The sequence below is a fragment of the Terrapene carolina genome, unplaced genomic scaffold, assembly GCF_002925995.2.
Source record: "Terrapene carolina triunguis isolate 2854851 unplaced genomic scaffold, T_m_triunguis-2.0 Scaffold21, whole genome shotgun sequence".
Lineage (NCBI taxonomy): Eukaryota > Metazoa > Chordata > Testudines > Emydidae > Terrapene > Terrapene triunguis.
In genome coordinates, this window is record NW_020664372.1 from 22,416,003 (window position 1) to 22,436,907 (window position 20,905).

At 43.5% G+C, this 20,905-nt stretch overlaps 1 protein-coding gene across 1 annotated transcript in view; it reads left to right on the forward strand.

Moving 5' to 3' along the window:
• The window catches only part of FARP1 (FERM, ARH/RhoGEF and pleckstrin domain protein 1), a 150,174-nt gene that overhangs the window by 29,583 nt on the left and 99,686 nt on the right, over positions 1-20,905 (forward strand). Inside the window, exons 3-5 of the mRNA XM_029913092.1 lie at positions 4,175-4,217; positions 5,481-5,559; positions 17,856-17,953. Of these exons, the coding sequence (XP_029768952.1) occupies positions 4,175-4,217; positions 5,481-5,559; positions 17,856-17,953 (220 nt within the window). The remainder of the gene's footprint in view (positions 1-4,174; positions 4,218-5,480; positions 5,560-17,855; positions 17,954-20,905) is intronic.

The following is a 20,905-nucleotide window of genomic DNA, read 5'->3' on the forward strand; positions in this document are numbered from 1 at the left end:
GCGGCCGGAGCCCTGGGGGGAGGGTAGCGAGTCCCGGCGGCCAGAGCGCCGGGGGCAGGGCGGCGAGAGGGCGGCGATCCCCAGCTGGGGCTCGGCTCTCCCCCCAGCGGCCACAGCGCAGGGGGCAGGGCGGCGAGCCCCGGCCGGGGCTCCGCTCTCCCCCCAGCGGCCAGAGCGCCGGGGGCAGGGCGGCGAGCCCGGCTGTGGCCCCGCTCTCCCCGGCGGCCGGAGCGCTGCGCCGCCCCCCTCCAGGTGCCGCCCCAAGCACAAGCTTGGTGGACTGGTGCCCAGAGCCGGCCCTGCTTGCTCCTGCCTCAGAACCAGCCCTGCTTCTGCCTTCCTTGACTCCTGGCAATCTGATTCCGACTCTCAGATCTGACTCCAACTCTGTCTTGACTCTCGGTTCTGTCATTCAGACTCTGTCTTGGTTCTGACCATCAGCCCTGGTTCTGACACTGTCGTGACCCTAGGCTCTGGCTTTCAGACTTCAACCACTAGGTCTGACTTCTACTCCGACCACTAGGAATGATAGCTTATGACCCGGTCTGCTGACATGAGACTCCAGTCTGACCAGGCCAGGGAGACCCCACCTGTACGTTGGCCAGAGTCGGCAAGGTGCATGCCCCCTAGCTCTGTGCCTAACTCCAGAGCCGAGACGGGCAGAGAGAAGGACGTTCTGGCTGGGCTCCCTCGTGAGAGTAAGGGGCATTTTTGCAAACAGAAAAGCTGATCCCCTCTTAGACCCTCTAAGAAAAGACATCCCTCCTCGGACTCATCCAGGTCAGGCAAGCCTTCCGGCTTGGCCACAAAGCCTTAGATCATTCTAAGTCACATGGGCATAATCAGAAGACACAAAGGAGCAAGGCTTCTTCGGTACCAGCTTTTCAATTGACATCGACTGTGGTACTATCTAAACCAAAGTACTGAGACCTGAAAGATCAGGGACCACCAGTACCATCGGAGATCATCAGGTAAGAGAAAATCACTAGTAGTACTATCACAGCTCCATAAGGAACCACCACCTACTACAACTCCAGTGGCATGGAGTGACAGATCACAACCTCCAAAGGTAATGGTCACTTATACCACTCCTGATGATGTCTTCATCCTGCCAGACCCACAGTCTCCCTTGTTGTCGAGACTGATCCTCACCAGGAGGATACAGTCTCTTCTCCAATAAAGAGTAATACAGCAGGTATCCCCTCAACATCAGGGAAAAGGATTCTACTCAAAGTATTTCTCCATTCCCAAGAAGAAAGGAGGCTGGAGACCCGTTCTTGCCCTGTGTCAACACAATGTTCTTGTTTGCAAGCTGAAATTCTGCATGTTTACGTTGGTATCCATAATACGATCCTTAGAAAAAGGCACACGATTTACAGCTCTCAATATGAAAGAGATACTTTCATGTGGACATTCATCCCTCTTGCAGATGATCTCTCAGGTTTGTGGTGGGCCCCCACCACTGTCAGTACAAAATGTGCCTGTGTGGGATAGCTACAACTCCCAGAGTCTTCACAGAAGTGTTCTGAAAAGTCGCAGCTTAGCTCAGACAAGGCGACACCACAATCTTCCCATACTTGGACAACTGGCTTCTGACTGGCAGGTCTTGGCTGGAAGTCTCAACATTAAGCTTGTTGCTGCTCCTTTTAGCATCCCTGGAAATCAGTGTAAACATGTAAAAATCTACCTTGTCTCCAACACAGCCCATAGAATTTATAGAAGTGATATTGGATTCAATCAAGGCAAGAGCCTATCTTCCCAGGGACAGAATTCATGCCATAGGCGCTCTCATAGACCTGGTTACACACAACCCTTGAACATCAGTTTGGATGTGCCTTACTCTCTTGGATCATACTGTGTCATGTATTTATGTAACGCCATTTGCCAGACTCCACCTTCGTTGCCTGTAAGCTTGGCTCTGAGCAAGCATAGCATGAATACCATAGTAACAATTCCCTCTGAGGTGAGGGCCCCTCTGCCATGATGGAGAGCCCCTTAATGTGTGTGTGACATCAACCTATTTGCAGTATACCTCCCAGCACCCAGAATTCACTGGCGTGACTAGTGGCAAAATGCCTGCTGAGGCTGGTTGAGTGGGAGTTACCTGATTCTGTAGTAAACACCTTAACTGAGTGGGGAACCTACACTTGGGAAGTGGAAAATAAACTGCTCCAGCAAAAGCCCAAGGTCAGTACTCTAGGGCCAATGCACTCCTCCTACCTTGGACCAATCACTTTGGTTATGTCTTTCCTCGCATCCTGCTAACTACCTCGAGTTCTACAGAAATTCGACTAGACAGGGCACAAGCCATCCTCATTGCTTCCAGCTGGCCCAAAGCCAGACAATTTTGGTTTCCAAGCCTCCTTCAAGTGTCATCCTGTCCACGTATCAGCATTTGGACTTGTGCGGATCTCCTGACCCACAAAAGTGACAGGGTCAGGCATTCCAGACCGCATGCTCTTCATTTTTTGCCTTGGTATTTGGATTGTCAGCAAGCCTAGAACACTCCTGCTCTGAAGCCAAACAGGTCATCATTAACAGTAGCAGGAAGGACTCCACTAAAAAATACTGCCTGTCCAAATGGAGGCAGTTCTCTGTCTCAACAGAGACAGAAGATATTTCAGCTATTTGGAATATCTTCTTACCCTCAAGGTGATGGGCCTCTTTCTTAGCGTGGTGTACTTTCATCTGGCAGGAGTTAGTGCGTGTTGTCTGCCAATGGACAGTTACTTGATCTTTACCTGCCTGGGAACAGCCAGGTTTTTGAAGGGCATGATCAGAACCTTTCTGCCAGTCAAGAAACCAGCCCCTGACTGGGATCTTAATTTAGTGCTGTCCATACTCTCTGAGCCACCCTTTGAACTGTTAGCTATGTGTTCCATGTCTCACTGTCAATTAAGGTTGCCTTCCTCGTTGCCAGTAGAGTAGGTGAACTTGGAGTGTTAATGGTTGACCCACCGTACACTATATTTCATCAGGATAAAGTCTTGCTATGACTACACCCCAAAATAAATGTCTAAAACTGTTTCAGAATTTCACACAAACCAGTCAATTTACCTGTATTATTCCCGAAGTCCCATCCCCCTAGTGAGGAGGTGAGACTTAATTCCCTCAACATGAGATGAGCATTGACATTTTACTTCAGAGAAGGAAACAGATCAGAAAATCACCTAGACTCTTAGCAGAACACATATGAGGATAAGCTGTATCCTCTCAGAGAATCTCCATGTGGATCTCTGGCTGTATCCTATTCTATCAGTTAGTATAGCTTCCTCCCCCACATGGGGTAAAGTCTCACTCTATAAGGGCACAGGCAGCCTCTGTAGCATCACTTCAAGAGATGCCTCTGATTTATATTTGCAAGGCAGCTACGTGGAGTTCCATCCACACATTCATGAGACATTACTTGGTCCAGAACACCTCCTGCGTCCTCACACCCTCCTCCTCTCTAAGTACTGGTTGTCAGTCACCACCAACAGAATACTTTCAGGGACCAGCACTCGAAGAAGAAAGAGAAGTTACTTACCTTGTTGTAACTGGAGTTCTTCGAGATGTGTGGTCTCTACTTGTATTCCACTACCCACCCTCTTCCCCTCTGCTTCAGATCGTGATCTGATTTGCAGTAAAGAAGGAACTGGTGTGGCGGTCAGTCCGCCGCACCCCTTATGCCCTCGATGCAGCGCATGAGGAGAGCTGGGGCGCAGACATGGGCCAACAGACTCTGCTTGCAAGAATTCTCCAGTCTCAGGTGCATGGAGCACATGCTTACCCCCTAGGGGACTACAGATAGGGACCACACATCTCAAAGAACTCCAGTTACAGTAAGGTAAGGAACTTCCCTTTATTGACTGCCCCTGACACTGTGACACAGTTTCACTTTAATTATGTAAAATCTGGGATAAATGAGGGAGAAATATACCCCTTAATCTGTGGAAGATACTGTTTTCCTCTATTTCTGAATGTATATTGTTTCTACGGATGAGGCACGGTGGCAGCACATTAGGTATCTAATTCCTTGTGACAAAGAATTAATTATATGAAGGAAGAAAAGCCTTTGTGGATAACTGCGGGAGTGTAAGCGGTCTGGAAAAATAATTCATATAGTATAATGGAGAATACTACAATGCTAGCAGTAGTTCATTCAGATTTTGTAATGCTTTCTTTCGTTTTTTAGGTGTGGCTGGACCTTTTGAAACCTATTATGAAACAGATTAGAAGTAAGTGCTTTCTTTGTCATTTACTGTATCCGTCCAAAATAGTTGAATTAGATCAGCGGTTCTCAAACTGTCAGTCAGGACCCCAGAGTGGGCTGCGACCCTGTTTTAATGGGGTCACCAGGTTTGGTTTAGACTTGCTGGGGCCCAGGACTGAAGCCAAAGCCCGAGCCCCACCGCCTGAGGGCTTCGGCTTCGTCCATGGGTGGCGGGGCTCAGGTTACAGGCCCTCCTCCCAGGTCGGCGAGGCTGGAGCTTTGGCCCCCCGACCCGGGGCGGTGGAGCTGGGGCAGGCTCAGACTTCGGTGCCCCTCCTGGGGTTGTGTAGTAATTTTTATTGTCAGAAGGGGGTCGCGGTGCAATGAAGTTTGTAAACCCCTGAATTAGATGAAGGGGGCTCTCTCAATTAGAACATTAACTTCATATTTTGTTTGGATTTTTTTGCCATCAGATATATACCTATAATACATATTGTGTACTATTAAGTTATATTCATAGTGATATTTTAAAATCAAACGGTCTGGTAATTAAAATTAATCTTTGGTAGCCAACCAATATTTTGTTTAATAGCTAATGTTTATACAGTCACACAACACACCTTTGATCAGTGTTAGAGTTTGTTACAATAGCGAGGAAAGAATGCAATTTAAATGTTATCAGTTTACATTTATATATAGCCTGCTCAAGTTATTGATCATATCCCTTTGATATTGAGCATGCTGAGTCAATTATCGAACACGATAATGATCATTGTAAAGTGTTTTACTTTTGTCATTTCTGGTTTTAAACTAAACTTTATGTAGAAACACACATGGAGGATTTATTCCGAAGCCCATTGAAGGGGCCAGACAGTGACAGATTTTAGAAAGTTGTTTCAAATACTAGAGGTAACAGCTTTATTGATTGTGGCAGCAAGGTGGGACACGAGGATGTGGAGACAGGAATATATGATGAAAGAAAGAAAGGGATTAACAGAAATGGTAGTTTGCTTAAGGGCGCAAAATTGTCAGCAATATTCAGGGTGGGGGAAAAGAAAGGGGGAAAAGAAAGAGAAGGGAGTAGAGAAGAAGACTTTAGTGGGCAGGTGTTTAGGCTTCCTTTTATGATCTATTAAATAGATGTTACTGACTAATCTGAGGAACGTCAAAAATACTAGCAGGAGACACAGACTAATACACATTATTTTAGACTTAATAGTCTATTTCTGTATGAGAATGTGCAGACTGTTACAAATGTTTCATGAATTTTCCTTGGTCTTTTTGCTAGGACCTAAGCATGTTGTCGTAAAATTTGTGGTGAAATTCTTTCCACCAGATCATGCTCAGCTGCAAGAAGAACTGACAAGGTTAGTGATTCTGTAATTCTGTTTTTTAATTCCTTAATGGATAGGAGTGGGGAGGAAAATGGGAAGCACCAGGAGATGAGGGCAAAGGTTCTATCTGAGTATCCCTTCCATTACCTCTCCTCCTCGTGGGATGTAATTCACGGGACCGCGTCATGCTAAGGAGCACCAGGGAGATGTGATGCAGGAGCCCACCATTTCTTATCAAGCCTCAGAGGAAACACAATGCAGCAGGAGGTTTCCAGGAGCAGCAGTGGGATAGGGGAACTAGCCAAACTCCCTTACTTTCATCCCCAGTGGACCTGAACAATGGAGGAACCTGGCCCCCTTGAGAACTCCTCTCTGCTTGGGACCATAACCCGACCATCTGGGAGAAGATAGCTCTGCCTGAGGCTGCCGGGTGGAGCTGCTGGACCACACGTTCACATAGTCCTTATGAACTCATAAGATTCACAAAAATGATTTTATGACTGTTGGGGGGGGTGGACTGTGAGGGGGCGGAGCGAGTAGGATGAGGTATAAGAGGAAACAAGGGAGAAAACATATATCTACTACAGCTAAATTGTGTACTTAGATATGTGCTTAATTTTTGATTCTCATTAAAGTGTCGATTCAAACTTTATTCAGTTTTGTGAAGGAATACACACTAGCTCAGTTCTCCTATCAGAAAAAGAGTAGTATTCCTATGTGTGTGTGTAGACATGAGGGTCAGAATGTGGGGCACATGTGTCTAGAGCTGGTCAACATTTTTTGTTCAGAAAGTTTTCAGGCTGAAAAATGCGGTTTAATCAAAACCAAAATTTGTCATGGGATCATATTAGGGCTGTCAATTAATCACAATTAATTAAAAAAAAATTGTGATTTAAAAAATTAATCGTGATTAATCGCAGTTTTAATCACGCTGTTAAACAATAGAATACCAATTGAAATTTATTAAATATTTTGATATTTTTCTACATTTTCAGATATATTGTATTCTGTGTTGTAATTGAAATCAGTGTATATTATTTATCACAAATATTTGCACTGTATGAACGATAAACAAAAGAAATAGTATTTTTCAATTCACCTCATACAAGTACTGTAGTGCAATCTCTTTTTCATGGAAGTGCAACTTACAAATGTAGAATTTTTTTTGTTACATACCTGCACTCAAAACCAAAACAATGTAAAACTTCAGAGCCTACAAGTCCACTCAGTCCTACATCTTGTTCAGCCAATCGCTAAGACAGACAAGTTTGTTTACATTTACAGGAGATAATGCTGCCCTCTTCTTATTTACAATGTCACCAGAAAGTGAGAACAGGCATTTGCATGGCGCTTTTGTAGCTGGCTTTGCAAAGTATTTACGTGCCAGATATGCTAACATTCGTATGCCCCTTCATGCTTTGGTCACCATTCCAGAGGACATGCTTCCATGCTGATGACACTCGTTACAAAAATAATGCGTTAATTAAATTTGTGTCTGAACTCCTTGGGGGAGAATTATATGTCTCCTACTCTATTTTACCCGGATTCTGCCATTTATTTCATGTTACAGTAGTCTTGCATGATGACCCAGCATATGTTCATTTTAAGAACACTTTCACTGCAGATTTCACAAAACGCAAAGAAGGTACCAATGTGAGATTTCTAAAGTTAGCTACAGCATTCGACCCAAGTTTTAAGAATCTGAAGTGCCGTCCAAAATCTGAGAGAAATGAGGTGTGGAGAAGTCTTTCAGAAGTCTTAAAAGAGCAACACTCCGATGCGGAAACTACAGAACCCGAACCACCAGAAAAGAAAATCGACCTTCTGCTGGTAGCATCTGACTCAGGTAATGAAAATGACCATTCGTCAGTCCACTCTGCTTTGGATTGTTATCGAGCAGAACCCGTCATCAGCATGGAGGCATGTCTCCTGGAATGGTGGTTGAAGCATGAAGTGACATATGAATATTTAGCGCATCTGGCACATAAATATCTTGCGATGCTGGCTACAACAGTGCCCTGAGAATGCCTGTTCTCACTGTCAGGTGACGTTGTAAACAAGAAACGGGTAGCATTATCTCCTGCAAATGTAAACAAACTTGTTTGTTTGACCGGTTGACTGAAGAAGTAGTAGGACTGAGTGGACTTGCAGGCTCTAAAATTTTATATTGTTTTGTTTTTGAATGCAGGTTTTTTTTCTACATAATTCTACATTTGTAAGTTCAACTTTCATGTTAAAGAGATTGTACTACAATACTTTTATTCGGTGAATTGCAAAACACTATTTCTTTTGGGTTTTTTTACAATGCAAATACTTGTAATCAAAATAAATATAAAGTGAACAGTGTACACTTTGTATTCTGTGTTGTAATTGAAATCAATATATTTGAAAATGTAGTTAACATCAAAAATACTTTAATAAATGGTATTCTATTATTGTTTAACAGAGTGATTAATCACTACAGGATGGCATCTCCACCTTCTCCTCTTTGGCCATTTTGTGAATCTTACCCCTCATTTCCTTTGATTTTATTTTAAAAATGGCCTGGATTAATCATGATGAAAAAATTAATTTCTATGGCAAAGGCCATGACATGTTTTCTTTCATTTCAGTCAAAAACATTTATTTTTTTTGTTTCAACATTTCTGATTTTCAGATTTTTTCAGAATATTTTTGTTCTACATGTTGATATTTCAGCTCTCTGTTCTGATCCAGAACAGAAACTAAATTTGAAATGTTGAAATTTCCCATGGGATGAAAATCCTGTTTTCCAAAAGTTTTCCTCCTATCTGTGTAATCTCCTTTATAAAGTCCATCCCCACCTTGGTATTCCTCTGCATTTATTCCTGGCTTCTTTTATTTTAGTAAGTGAGCCACGGAGCAGAAAAAAAAATTAATCCCTTTTCCTGGCCTGGAAATTGGAAAAAAACCCAAAGTGTTTATTTGAAAGGCAGGATAAAAAATATTAGAGGACAGGACTAAATGAAAACTCCTAATATTGTGTGACTAGCAGAGAATTTCCCAGCTCTGAAGATATCAAACTGAATATTCAGTAGCTTAGTACGTGTACTGTAAATAGATTTTAGTTTCTTTCTGCACCTAGAGACATGGTTCTGAATCCTGATTACTTTTTTTTTTTTTTGGTTGATTTTAAATTTGCAGGTTAAGAATCTTGTATGTGAATGTTAAAGCGTATGTGTGGAATAGTGTTATTGCTGAGAACACATCATGCTGGGGAGAAACAAAGCACTAATGTGAAGTTTGCATGGCTGTGAAAAGACTTGGAATGTCAGACTATGCCTATCTTTTAATGGGTTTCATCATTGCCAGAAAAAGTGAGGACCTAGTATTGATTTTAAAAGGAAATTGATGTAGAGCTAGAATACATCATTGTATGTATTCTGTCTGCCATGTTTGCACAATCCTAAAATCTAGTGGCCATAATGACACAACTCTAATTAAGATTAGCTACCGTGTGATGTACACTATATTCAATTAGGTTAGAAAAGCTAATTTGCCATCCTCTCTAGCTGTGTTTCTGTCTGTCTTCTTCCCTTTCTCCCCTGGTAGACTGCTCCAAAAGGTTACCTTCTTGCGGGACCCATTAAAATCCAGGCTAAGTAGACAATATTGCAGTCCTAGATTTATGGATTATACTGCAGAGTTCGTATTAGGGATTAATTTATTTGTAGTTTTCCTCTGTGCTGTGTATATAATTTGTGTATTTCTAAGTAGTCTGCAATAATCAAACCAAACCAGCATGATCGTTGTGCCAGCTGCTCTGTCAGTGCTGATTAACGTCTGTTTTTCTACACCCTCACCTGGAGCTATTACTTTGCTTTCTTCTGACAATACAATATTATTGGTGAATTTTCTCATGAGAAAATTCTTCTGCATGATCTGAAGTAAAGCTGCTCTGAAATGTCTACATATTAAAATCCGATGACAGCTACTAGTGGGGGACGGGGGGGACGGGACGGATGGCTCAGTGGTTTGAGCATTGGCCTGCTAAACCCAGGGTTGTCAGATCAGTCCTTGAGGGGGCCATTTAGGGATCTGGGGCAAAAATCTGGGGATTGGGCCTGCTTTGAGCAGGAGGTTGGACTAGATGACCTCCTGAGGTCCCTTCCAACCCTGATATTCCATGATTCTATGATAAGCTGAGGCCAGTTACCTGGTAATTCAGTGTTGATTTTGTGTGGTACTACTGTCCTAGTGGGAACCATGCTATCAAAAGGCTCACATATATACCGGTAAGCAAGATTTAAAAAATAAAATAAAATCATACAAAATGACCTAGCTTTCCTAAAGAAGCATCCCATAGTGTGCTCTTTGGTCCAGATGTGTAATCCACATGTTTGCATGTGTGAAGAGGGGAGAGAAGAGACACTTCAGCAAGAATGTAAACATCTCTAGTTTTATAGCTGTTACGACCCAAAACTGGTCCATGGTTTGTCTTGTGCACAGCTATGATATATCACAAGTCCACTGTAATAACTTTCAACCTACCTCCCTGTCTATTTTGATTAATCCTTGTTTGCTTTGTAATGTCCTCTGATTATCATCTTATTTAATAGTGAGTTTTTTTAACTCTACTCTCCTGAGAATGTGCAAGGCTATAACCACAAAATACAAAATAGCACCTTTATTTTTTATTACCAGCTTTGTCTGAGCTAGTTCATAGTAAGTGCCATCCTACCTAGAACCTTGCAAGCAAAACATACAATTTGAAACAAACAAAATATGTGGATGCAGCATTAACATGGCATGGTTAGAATCACACACTGCATTATCAAAATAGATGCAGTTAATTTGGTAATTCTGTTTCAGAGAAAAGAAAGCTGCCGTCAAGTTGCATCCTTCTTCAATGTACAGTAAGTTTTGCAGTGGTGCGTCTATGGAGTGCTCACTCATAGAGCTCAGTGAAATTTTTCAGAGAAATACGTAATTTGCCAGAAATGCAGTTTGTCTGCCCCGAACTACTCAAAAATTTGAATAGTTTTGAACAATTCCCCCCCCCCCATTGTTTAGACTGGGTGGTGGTGCCTTCGTTTAGTATCGTTAGCTCAGTCGTTGGGGCACACTGTGATGTGAGAAACCTGGGTTTAGTTCACCACTCTGCTGTATAACCTATATTCTAGTGGTTAGCGCATTCACCTCTGTTCAGTTCCCCCTTCTGCCTGGTGTGGTGAAGGAATTTGAATGTGGATCTCCCACACTGCATGAGTGCCCTGACTGCTGGGCTCTCAGATATTCTAGGGCAGGGTTCTCTCAGTCTCTCCTGCTGAAGCTGTTCCATATTGTATAAAATACTTGAATAGTCATTGGGTCACAGAGAGAGCGTGAGAGTGACCCTTTAGCCTGGTGGCTAGGACACTCCCCTGGGAGGTAGAAGACCCAAATTCAGGTCCCTCATACAATTAATAGTTAATTGTACAAAGTAGAACAGGTGCAACAGGAGAGATTGAGACCTGCCCCAGAATACCCTATGGCCCAGTTATTAGGATACTCTTCTGCAAAGTGGGAGATCCAAGTTCAAATCTCTTCTCCGCATTAGGCAGAGGGAGAAATTGAATGCAGGTGAATGTCCTAACGGCTGGATTACAAGTTACTAGAGGATGGCATCTCCACCTTTTCCTCTTTGGCCATTTGTGACTCTTACCCTTAATTTCCTTTGATTTTATTTTAAAAATAGGCTGGAAACTAAACATTTAGTTTGACCTGAAATGACTTTTTTTTTCCCGACTTTTTTGATTTGCCAAATTATTCATCGGTTTCAATTTGAGTCAAACCAATTTTTTTCCCATTTTTTTGGAACTGCCAACAATCCAAAAAATCAGTCATTTGTCCAAAAATCGCTTGAAATGTGGAAAATGTGTTTTTGTATTTTTCAAATTTAAATTAAGCAAATTCTCTTCATGTGTTTTTTCTTTAAGTTTAAAAAAATGACTTTCAGGCTGACAAGACGTGTAGTCTTCTAAGGAAAAATATCTTAGAAAGCTATGAAAAAAACTGAAGTTAAAAACTCACTGGGTTTGTAAAACTGTTTTGTAATTTTAACTAGGGTGCTTACTGCAATGTGCTTGTAGAAACAAACGTATTATCATAGCACCTTAAAAACATGAGTTAAAGCTGTCACAGCATGTGTCACAGCATGTGTCACAGCATGTGTCTCAGCACATTTGTGCTTACTAGATGTACTGAAGCAGATGTGATAGCAAATTCACTGTTGACTGGGGTCACCAAATGAAATTAATAGGCAACAGGTTTAAAACAAACAAAAGGAAGTATTTTTTCACATAACGCACAGTCAACCTGTGGAACTCCTTGCCAGAAGATGTTGTGAAGGCCAAGACTATAACACAGTTCAAACAAGAACTAGATAAGTTCGTGGAGGACAGGTCCATTAATGGCTATTCGTTTGGATGGACAGGAATGGTGTCCCTGGCCTCTGTTTGCCAGAAACTGGGAATGGGTGACAGGGGATGGATCACTTGATGATTACCTGTTCTGTTCATTCTCTCTGGGGCACTTGGCATTGGCCACTGTCGGAAGACAGGATACTGGGCTAGATGGACCTTTGGTTTGACCCAGTATGTCAGTTCTTATGAAGTCAAATTGCTCTGGGTCTCTCAGTGTATCTTGTTGTATCTGCAACTGTCTTGTAGATTGAAAGCTCCTCAGGGCAGACATTGATTTTATCAGTGTCTTGAACAGTATTGAGTGTGTTGGTGGCACTTAACAGCTGGTGATGATGATATGAAATTTTAAGAGAACTATTTTGAAACTTGTGGAGACAAGAAATAGAGATTTTAAGTGAAATGTTCTTGATCATATTTGCTGTTTGACCAGTGATCAGAGATGCGAGGAATGTAGACTAAAATGTTCTTTAATTTTTTTTAAAAGAAAGTACAAACAACTGCATTATAAAAGATTTAAAAGTGTCAATTTTCCAAACATTTTGTGGGGATTTTGATGTAGGAGTCTCTGAAGTTAATACTAGTCCTGTGGATAACTCTGTATCCCTGCTTGTTGCTTTGAAAATGTGTCCGTAGGGATCTGGTTTAAACCCACTAGAGCAAAGAGATGCATAATGAAGGAAAAATTAGGCAATATCTGAGCCTGATTCTGCAAGCCTTCTCTGTTTGGAACGCCCATGGAAATCTGTGAGATTTCCATGCCTGGAGGTCTGACAGGATCACACCCACTAGCTCAGTGGTTTGAGCATTGGCCTGCTAAACCCAGGGTTGTGAGTTCAATCCTTGAGGGGGCCACTTAGGGATCTGGGGCAAAAATCAGTACTTGGTCCTGCTAGTGAAGGGAGGGGGATGGACTCGATGACCTTTCAAGGTCCCTTCCAGTTCTATGAGATAGGTTTATCTCCATATATTATTATTATTATTATTATTATAACTGTATTGACTTTTTATCTTATTGTGTGGCAGTATTACCCAGTTGCTCATTGTGCTTTTGTAAGGATGAAATTGTTATATGTGAATCCTTCAGAGAAGACCCTTGAGAGGAAGGATTGTCAAGGTGTTGTCCTGGGACTTAAGAGACCCTGATTCAGTTCCCTGCTCTGCCAAAGACTTCCTTTGTGACCTTGGGCAAGTCACTTAGTCTCTCTGTGTTTCACTTCCCTTTCTGTAAACAGGGATAATAATTCTTCCCTAATTGCAGAGGTGTTGAGACCAACAGCATTCAAGATTGTGAGGTGATCAGATACCATAGCTAGATAGAGATGTTTTATCAAGGCCTCACTCCTCATTGTCCGGCTATGCCAGAAGGAGGACAGGAAACACTGGATGTGGTTTAAGTAGACCACAACTTTATCCCTACATGTCAGGGAGGCCCCGGCGGATAAAAGTGCTCAGGGGGTAAGTCCATAATCATTTACATATACCTGAGTGGAGGCTGCTGTCAGCCCTCCCCCTGCACCCATCCTGGTCCCCAGCCAAACTGCTGCTGAGATCTCACTACCCCCACACTTAAATGAGGATTAAGGGGGCTATAAAGGAGGGTGGTTGGCTTCCTGCCATACCAGTCATAGGAGCCCCTAACCTTCCTTCCCTCTCCCACCCCCCACCCCCCGCCAGTTTCCTCTCCTTTAAAGGATACGTCCTTTAAATCCTTTCCCAATCCATTTTATCTGATCACCGTATCCCTTCTCTATGGAGTATCTGCACTGGACAGCCGCCACAAAGAGGTGCCAGCGATTAGTTTGGCTGCCTTCCCCTGCACACCTAGCTGGGTTCCCAGACATCTCCTAATGCCCCCAAAAGCGTCAGCTCCCAAGTCTGACAGTAAAATCCCATCCTTCCTGAATAATTCTGGTGCCCCCTATGCAATGTATGAATGTGGCTACCTCCCTATTCACATACTTCCTAGCCTTGCCGAACCTAAGGGGGCTTCACAGTTCCCTGCCACACCCTATGTTGCAATGAGTCCAACCAAATAATTTTTATTCCTGGGAAAAGTTCCAGGATCTGACCCAAGTCCTGATTAGCTCTGATCATTATGTCCAGCCCTTTACATGTTCCCAGATTATTTTCTCTGAGGTGAACCACATCCTTTTTATTAGCAAACTCCTTTCCCCAAATGACCATTGCAACCAAAATGGGGAAAAAATTCCAGAAATGTTTTATTCTGCACTACCCCTTTTTGTATCCAGGCAGAGGAGCATTGCTGGGCACACCATCTGCCTGGGTAAAATACCCCCAAACCTGTACCTCCTGAAGCATCCGAGTAGATCTGTAAATCAGCCTTGAATATCCATTCCTCCCTCCACAGAGACACTCCATTAAAATGAAACTGTTCCAACATCCCCAAATCTGCCTTCATCTCTCTAGTAAACCTTATAAAATGGTGAGGTCTGGCTATAACTGTGGTGACCACTGCAAGCCAGGCACAGAATGCCTGCCCCGCAAAGTGAAGATGCCTTTCCTACGCAAGCCCCAGTAGCTCCTAAAGCTTATCCTGAGAGGGGGGGGAGTCATATACCCACCGGAGTGTCTAGTTCAATCCCCAGGTAGGTTAACGTAGTGGATGACCCTCTGTTTTTAACTTCTCTAGGGGTACCCCTAATTTTTTAGGCAGGGCCTGAAAGGTGTCCATCAGGCTAATACACTCATCTGAATTCACCCTGCCTACAAACAAAAGTAATGTACTACCTGCCGTAAATCTGCTTCCTGCATCACTGCCCTATGCCAAACAGGATATTGTACATCCCTTGGGCACAGCTTTCTCAAAATAGAATTGTCTTTTGAAAGAGAAATCCAACAAGTTCAAGTCAGAAGGATGCAGGGGTGGAAAAGCAGACTTGATATCACACTTGGCCATCAGCACCCCAGGCCATAAGCCCTAACAATGTGCACAGCCTCATCAACAGAGAAATAGCCAACAGAACACAAGGCTGGGTCTGTTCCATTGTTAATTGAGCTACCCCATGCATATGACTGGTGATGAATTTAAGTGATAATCACCCGGAGCTTTCTTAGGCACCAATCCTAAGGGAGAAACACGCAAGTTCTGTATAGGCAGATGATTGAATGGTCCTGCCTTTTCTCCTTTAATTCTTGCATAATCTTTTTCTTTACAATATAACCCACTCCCACTAAGGACTTCAAATTTTTGGACATCACATGACTTCTTTCCCTCATAAAGGGGATCCTAAGCAGTAAACCCATTCAATAAATATGCTCCATCCATCTTATTAGGGTAATCTCAATAGAGCACCCTTAACACCTCCCCCACCATACCCTTTCCTGTGCCTTGGGCTCCATACCCTGATCCTGCCCCCGGGGGTCTGTGGGCAGCACGTGACTTGCCTCCCATTCTGTTTCCCCACTGTGGTCTTCCCATACTGTTGTGGCAATTGCGGGCTGCATGGGCCCCAAAGTGCATTTCATATGCCTGAATTTGCAGATGCGATGAAAACAACTGCTTTCATTAAATGCCTAGCAGATGTGATTATGAGCCTCTGGCCTCTGGCAGGCTTGCTGCAGAATGAACAGGCCATTGTTAGTGTGGAAACCAGGCCCTCATAGTGTCATCCACTCTACCGCGACGTATAATGTGGCATGTCCCATCAGATCCTGGTTTGTTTCCACATTCAATCTAAACAGTTTGTCATAGTGAAACCAAGCCATGCCCCCAAACGTGTTATATGCCCGTCTGATTATATGCATCTATTTGAACAATGCTGGGCTTCTGTCTGGATGGGCCTCTGCAGTAACGCCAGCGTAGATCAGGAAGGCAGCTTCCCTATTTTCCCATGCTCTAACCACCCTGCCCACTTGGCTATCTCATTGCCCTGCTTGCTCTGCCCTGGCTTACTGTCTGTCAGCACCTCCCTGGGCAACAGTGATGACATGTCTACATATTCACCTCTCTCAAAATTTTATCTTTAGTATTACTGAGAAGGTGAACTCCCATCGGGTCAGCCACCCCAGCATACTCACAGTCATGACTGACCATCGAAGCACCCTTGGTGCCCTGTAGCCCCGCAGCTGGCCCTGGGGAAGCAGTTCTGTCCTGTGAATTCACCTTCCCTATCAGTGAGTGAGTTGTAGGGTGCTTATAAATCACCCCCCAGTAAGGGCTCCCACCCCATGGTGAGGAGTCTGCCATGTCTGACTGTTGCCTGCCTCCCATGCTCAAGCCCATGCTGAGTTTCCATTATTATCATTTGCAGACCTCCCACCTATTGAAGCACCCAGCTGCTGCAACAACTGAAGGTTGGCTTGCAACAGCTCTGTTATGCCATTAGCTTCTGTAGAAGGTGTGTGTAACCCAGACATCCCAGACAAAGCTTTAGGACACCCGATCCCCGCCGTGGCCTATTTACTAGTTCTGCTACCCCTCTAAGTTCGGTGGCTGCTGCCTTCTGGTGGGGGAGGTGTGACAACCCTCTCCTCCCCCACTTAGGTTCCCCTAGATGAAAAGTGGCCAAGTTTCCTGAATCCCACAGAGGTCCCCTCTACAGACACTTGCAGCATTGTATGGAAGGGATTAACTTTCACTACCTGCCCCTACAACATCCACTTGGTGCTGGTCACACTCACCCCTGCCAGTCGTGTTGCTGTCCTGTCTGAAATCTGTTCCTTCAAATGTCCTGGCTCTGGGTGACCCACTACACCTTGTAAACGTTGTGGTGCTGTGGAAACAAGCAGCTTCCCAGTCAATTCTCTGTTGGCTCCCCCACCCCTGAATGCCTCCACCATGATAGTCCACCACTGGGAGTGTTTGCTTCCCCAGGCTCCCCAATACTTCCCAATAGAGGGGAATCCATTTGGTAGACTGATAGACTAGCCTGGGATCTGCTCACTCTGGTCCTGGGTCCTCTTGCCCATGTGGTGAGAATCCCAGCCCTGGTTTCACAGGACTCCTCGAGCCCCACTCCATCCCCCCTGAGCTGAGTTTGGACCGCCCTCCCCCATCTGCTCTAACAACACACCTGCTATGGCCGGCTGCAAGGGGGGTCCCCATCCCTTTTACTGGTCTGCTACAGCCCTAAACTGATGAGTTTGAAACTCCCTCCCCTTCCCCTTTCTCCCACAAAATGCCTGCTTCTACCCCTGCCGGTTCTCAACAGTCTACTACCATGTGGTGCCATGACTCTGAGAAAGCAAAGTTTGCAGTGCTGCTGTTCCTGCTGCTCCACCTGGTCCAGGTGAAAGAAGGCTTTTCCTGCAACAGTGTGCACCTAAATAGTCCCCCCTCTCCCAGTCACTGGGGGGGGGGGGGGAGGTGAGAGATGGGTCAGCATCCCCACATGGACCTGGTCTGAAGCTGCTGCAGCAGCAAGTCACTCTCACACTCACCCATCTATCTATCCCCTGAAGGGGCCAAACACCTTTTCCTACAAGCCAGACGGCAGCTCCCACCACTTACTATGCAGTGAGGTCATTCTCTGGTGGCTGCCTAATTGGAAGTTCCATTGGCACCTTACGAGCAGTAGGAGATAACTCCACTCCAGGGCCTTATCCAGCATTCTTTCTTGATAAAATAGGCTCCAATGTCTAGGGCTGCTTGTTAAACTATTGCTGAGGGTACCATGTTTTGTCTACACTGTCATTTCAGTTCCAGTGCTCATTACGTTATATAGACATTTAGGCTGTCTTGGCTATGAAAAGCAGCTGCTATGTAAAACCCTAAAGACTAACACATTATTGTTATGCTTTATTGAGTCTCTAAAACTCAAGAAAATCAGATCACTTGTATAGATTCCAACAGGCAAAGGGTACCTATTGCTAGATTATGAATCAGCATTTTATTGCTTTTTTTTCTTAGTGCTTTGTATGTGACTTTGTTTACTTTTGTGTTTGCAGGTACCTGTTTGCATTGCAAGTGAAGCAAGACCTGGTACAAGGCAGGCTAACGTGTAATGACACCAGTGCTGCACTCTTAATCTCACACATAGTACAGTGTAAGTTCTGCTTTTTTCCCTTCTTATAGAAAGAGAAATGGGTTGGTGGGCAGGAGCAGCTTTGTCAGGCTGTTAATCAATAATTGCCTGTGAACATATCTTCAGCATGTTATACTGTAGAGTACAGCATAAAAACCTTTGCAGAGGCTCCATGTTTTGTATGGCGCTGTGGGCGTGGGTATTTATATACATTTTATTATTTCAAATAAAGAACAGGTGCTCAGAAATATCTTGGGCATTGAATCTGGATTTTGTTGTTTGTTTGCATTTTCAAAGAGCTGTGCTTGGCAGCCTGCCAGGCCTCTGCAAGGAACAGTTTCTGCAGAGTGGCAAATGGGTTGAATTCTTCAACTGAATTCCTGTTTTGTTTTATAATTTATATTTGACTTTTTATCATGTCAGTAGAGTATAAGATTCCTGGAGATCTGTGTACTGTCTAGAGCAGAGTAAATAAATATGCTTAGAATGACAGACTAAAGCATAGTCCTGATAGAAGTGATAGGAGGAGAAAAACCAATAGCTTTTAACTTGTTTTTATACAGACACATGAGAAAAAAGAATGTTTGTTCAGATCATACGTTCACTCATATCAGCATGTAAAAGCTACTTTTGTCCTCCAGATATAAAAAGCAATCACTTAAAAGGGAATACATGTTTTCCATTTCAAGAATTTATGGAAACCCATATCTAGAATAATGTTATGAAAATCGGCTTTGAAGCATATATAGACAATGCCAGAAATGTTTAGCCATAATAGATCATCACTTTGAATTACCATTGTAAAATTCAGCACTGCATATTTCTGCTCAAACACAGCTAAACATAGATAGCATCTTAGTTAACAAAGATTTTCAAAGTTCTTTAGAGGTATATCCCTGGTAAAGATGGGATAGTAAAGAGAGTAAAGATGGTAAAGAGGTATGTCCCTGGGTAAGATGGGAAGGTGGGCTGTTTCTTTCCATTATTAATGTTTGGTCCAAAAGCATATGCCAACAACTCTCCATTCGCTTTGACCTCCAATGACCTGTATGACTGAGCAGCGGTGGGAGATAAAAAGAGCAGCCTTAGTGAAATTCTATATCCCTGTGACCATTTTGAAACTGAATGTTTTTGCAGCCCAGACTTCAAGGGGAAAAAAGTTCAACCTTTTAAAAGGAAAAAGCTTTTCATGTGTGGTTCCAAAAGGGACTGAGTCTCAACAGAATTGTAACAGAAGTAGGTGGTGAACAAGTACATAACTTTTTATTTTCTCAGCAACTGTGTTTACGCTTCTCAGGAAGTTGGGAGTAGTTTTGTCTGGAAGGTCAGTCCCTGCCTTCTGACTTCAGCCATGAAAAAAAGCAGAGCTCCAACTGAGAGGTTGTAAATCTGAAAGGAGAGTTCTTTGAGTAATTGTCCCTCTGAGTGCTCCACTTCAGATGTGCATATTCCCCTATGGTGGGGTACCGCTGTGTCCCCTTAACTCTCCAGCCTGGGCTTTCTCACAATGCTTTGTTAGTGACAGGCAGAAAACCCCCTCCAGGTGCTGCTATCACTTAGCACAACAGCATGTGGAGCCCCACACCCATCTAGATTGCGTGAATGCTCCCAAAGCCACTCACGAATCTCACAGAGAGAAAGGCACCTACCAATTCCCCCCAGCTCCCAGCCTTGTATCCCAGAACTGTACCATCTTGCCCTGGTCAGAAACCTGACCAGTGTAAGTTTATTACCCAATGTAATGGTAATAATGTAGATGTAGAGAGGACATGCACCAGCCTTTGTACCTGAGCTGAGATTTCCCAGGCACTTCAACCAAACCACACTGTTTTAAGTAAAATATAAAACAGATTTGTTAACTACAGAAAGATAGAGTTTAAGTGATTTATAAGTGTTAGGCACTAAAGGTCAGAGATAGTTACCAAAAAAAAAGAAAAAAAAAGGTAAACATACAGTCTAAATCTTAAACCTTACTAGACTGGGTTGTATTTGGATCAAGCAGTTTTCTCACCCCACTGGATGTTACAGTTCTTAATACACACGCTTCCCCTTTTAAGCCTGGAACCAGTCTCCTCAGATCAAGTCTTTGTCTTCCCAGCATTCTTGTTGCTTCCAGCCTAGGTGGGGAAGGAGAAAGAAAGGCCAAGGCGTGATGCCACTGTCTCCTATTTTGAATCCTCAGTCCATGTGCCTTGAAAACACTAGCCCAGACATGTCCTGGTGGGCTTTGCTGAGTCACAGGGTTGAGCAATCCCCCATTGTGTGATGCTTGGGCAGCCCTGTTACATTATTGTAAATCCCTTGTTTACAACTCCCCTGCTGATTAATGGTTGCTTAACACCCTCCGGGGAGTGGATCACCATCTACCAGTAGAGACTCTCAAACTTACAACATATTTCAGCAACAACCATACAGCAAAATCTCATAACTTCATATGCACTGACGATATACATATTTGGACAGATCAATGGGTTTCTTCAGATCATGACCTTTCATATGATATCTTACACGGCATATTTTATATGCAAGAAGAACAGGAGTACTTGTGGCACCTTAGAGACTAACAAATTTATTAGAGCATAAGCTTTCGTGGGCTACAACCCACTTCTTTGGATGCATATAGAGTGAAACATATATTGAGGAGAGATATATACACACATACAGAGAGCATGAACAGGTGGGAGTTGTCTTACCAACTCTGAGAGGCCAATTAAGTAAGAGAAAAAAAACTTTTGAAGTGATGATCAAGATAGCTCAGTACAGACAGTTTGATAAGAAGCAAGTGTGAAAATACTTACAAGGGGAGATAGATTCAATGTTTGTAATGGCTCAGCCATTCCCAGTCTTTATTTAATCCTGAGTTGATTGTGTCTAGTTTGCATATCAATTCCAGCTCAGCAGTCTCTCGTTGGAGTCTGTTTTTGAAGTTTTTCTGTTTTAAGATAGCCACCCGCAGGTCTGTCATAGAATGGC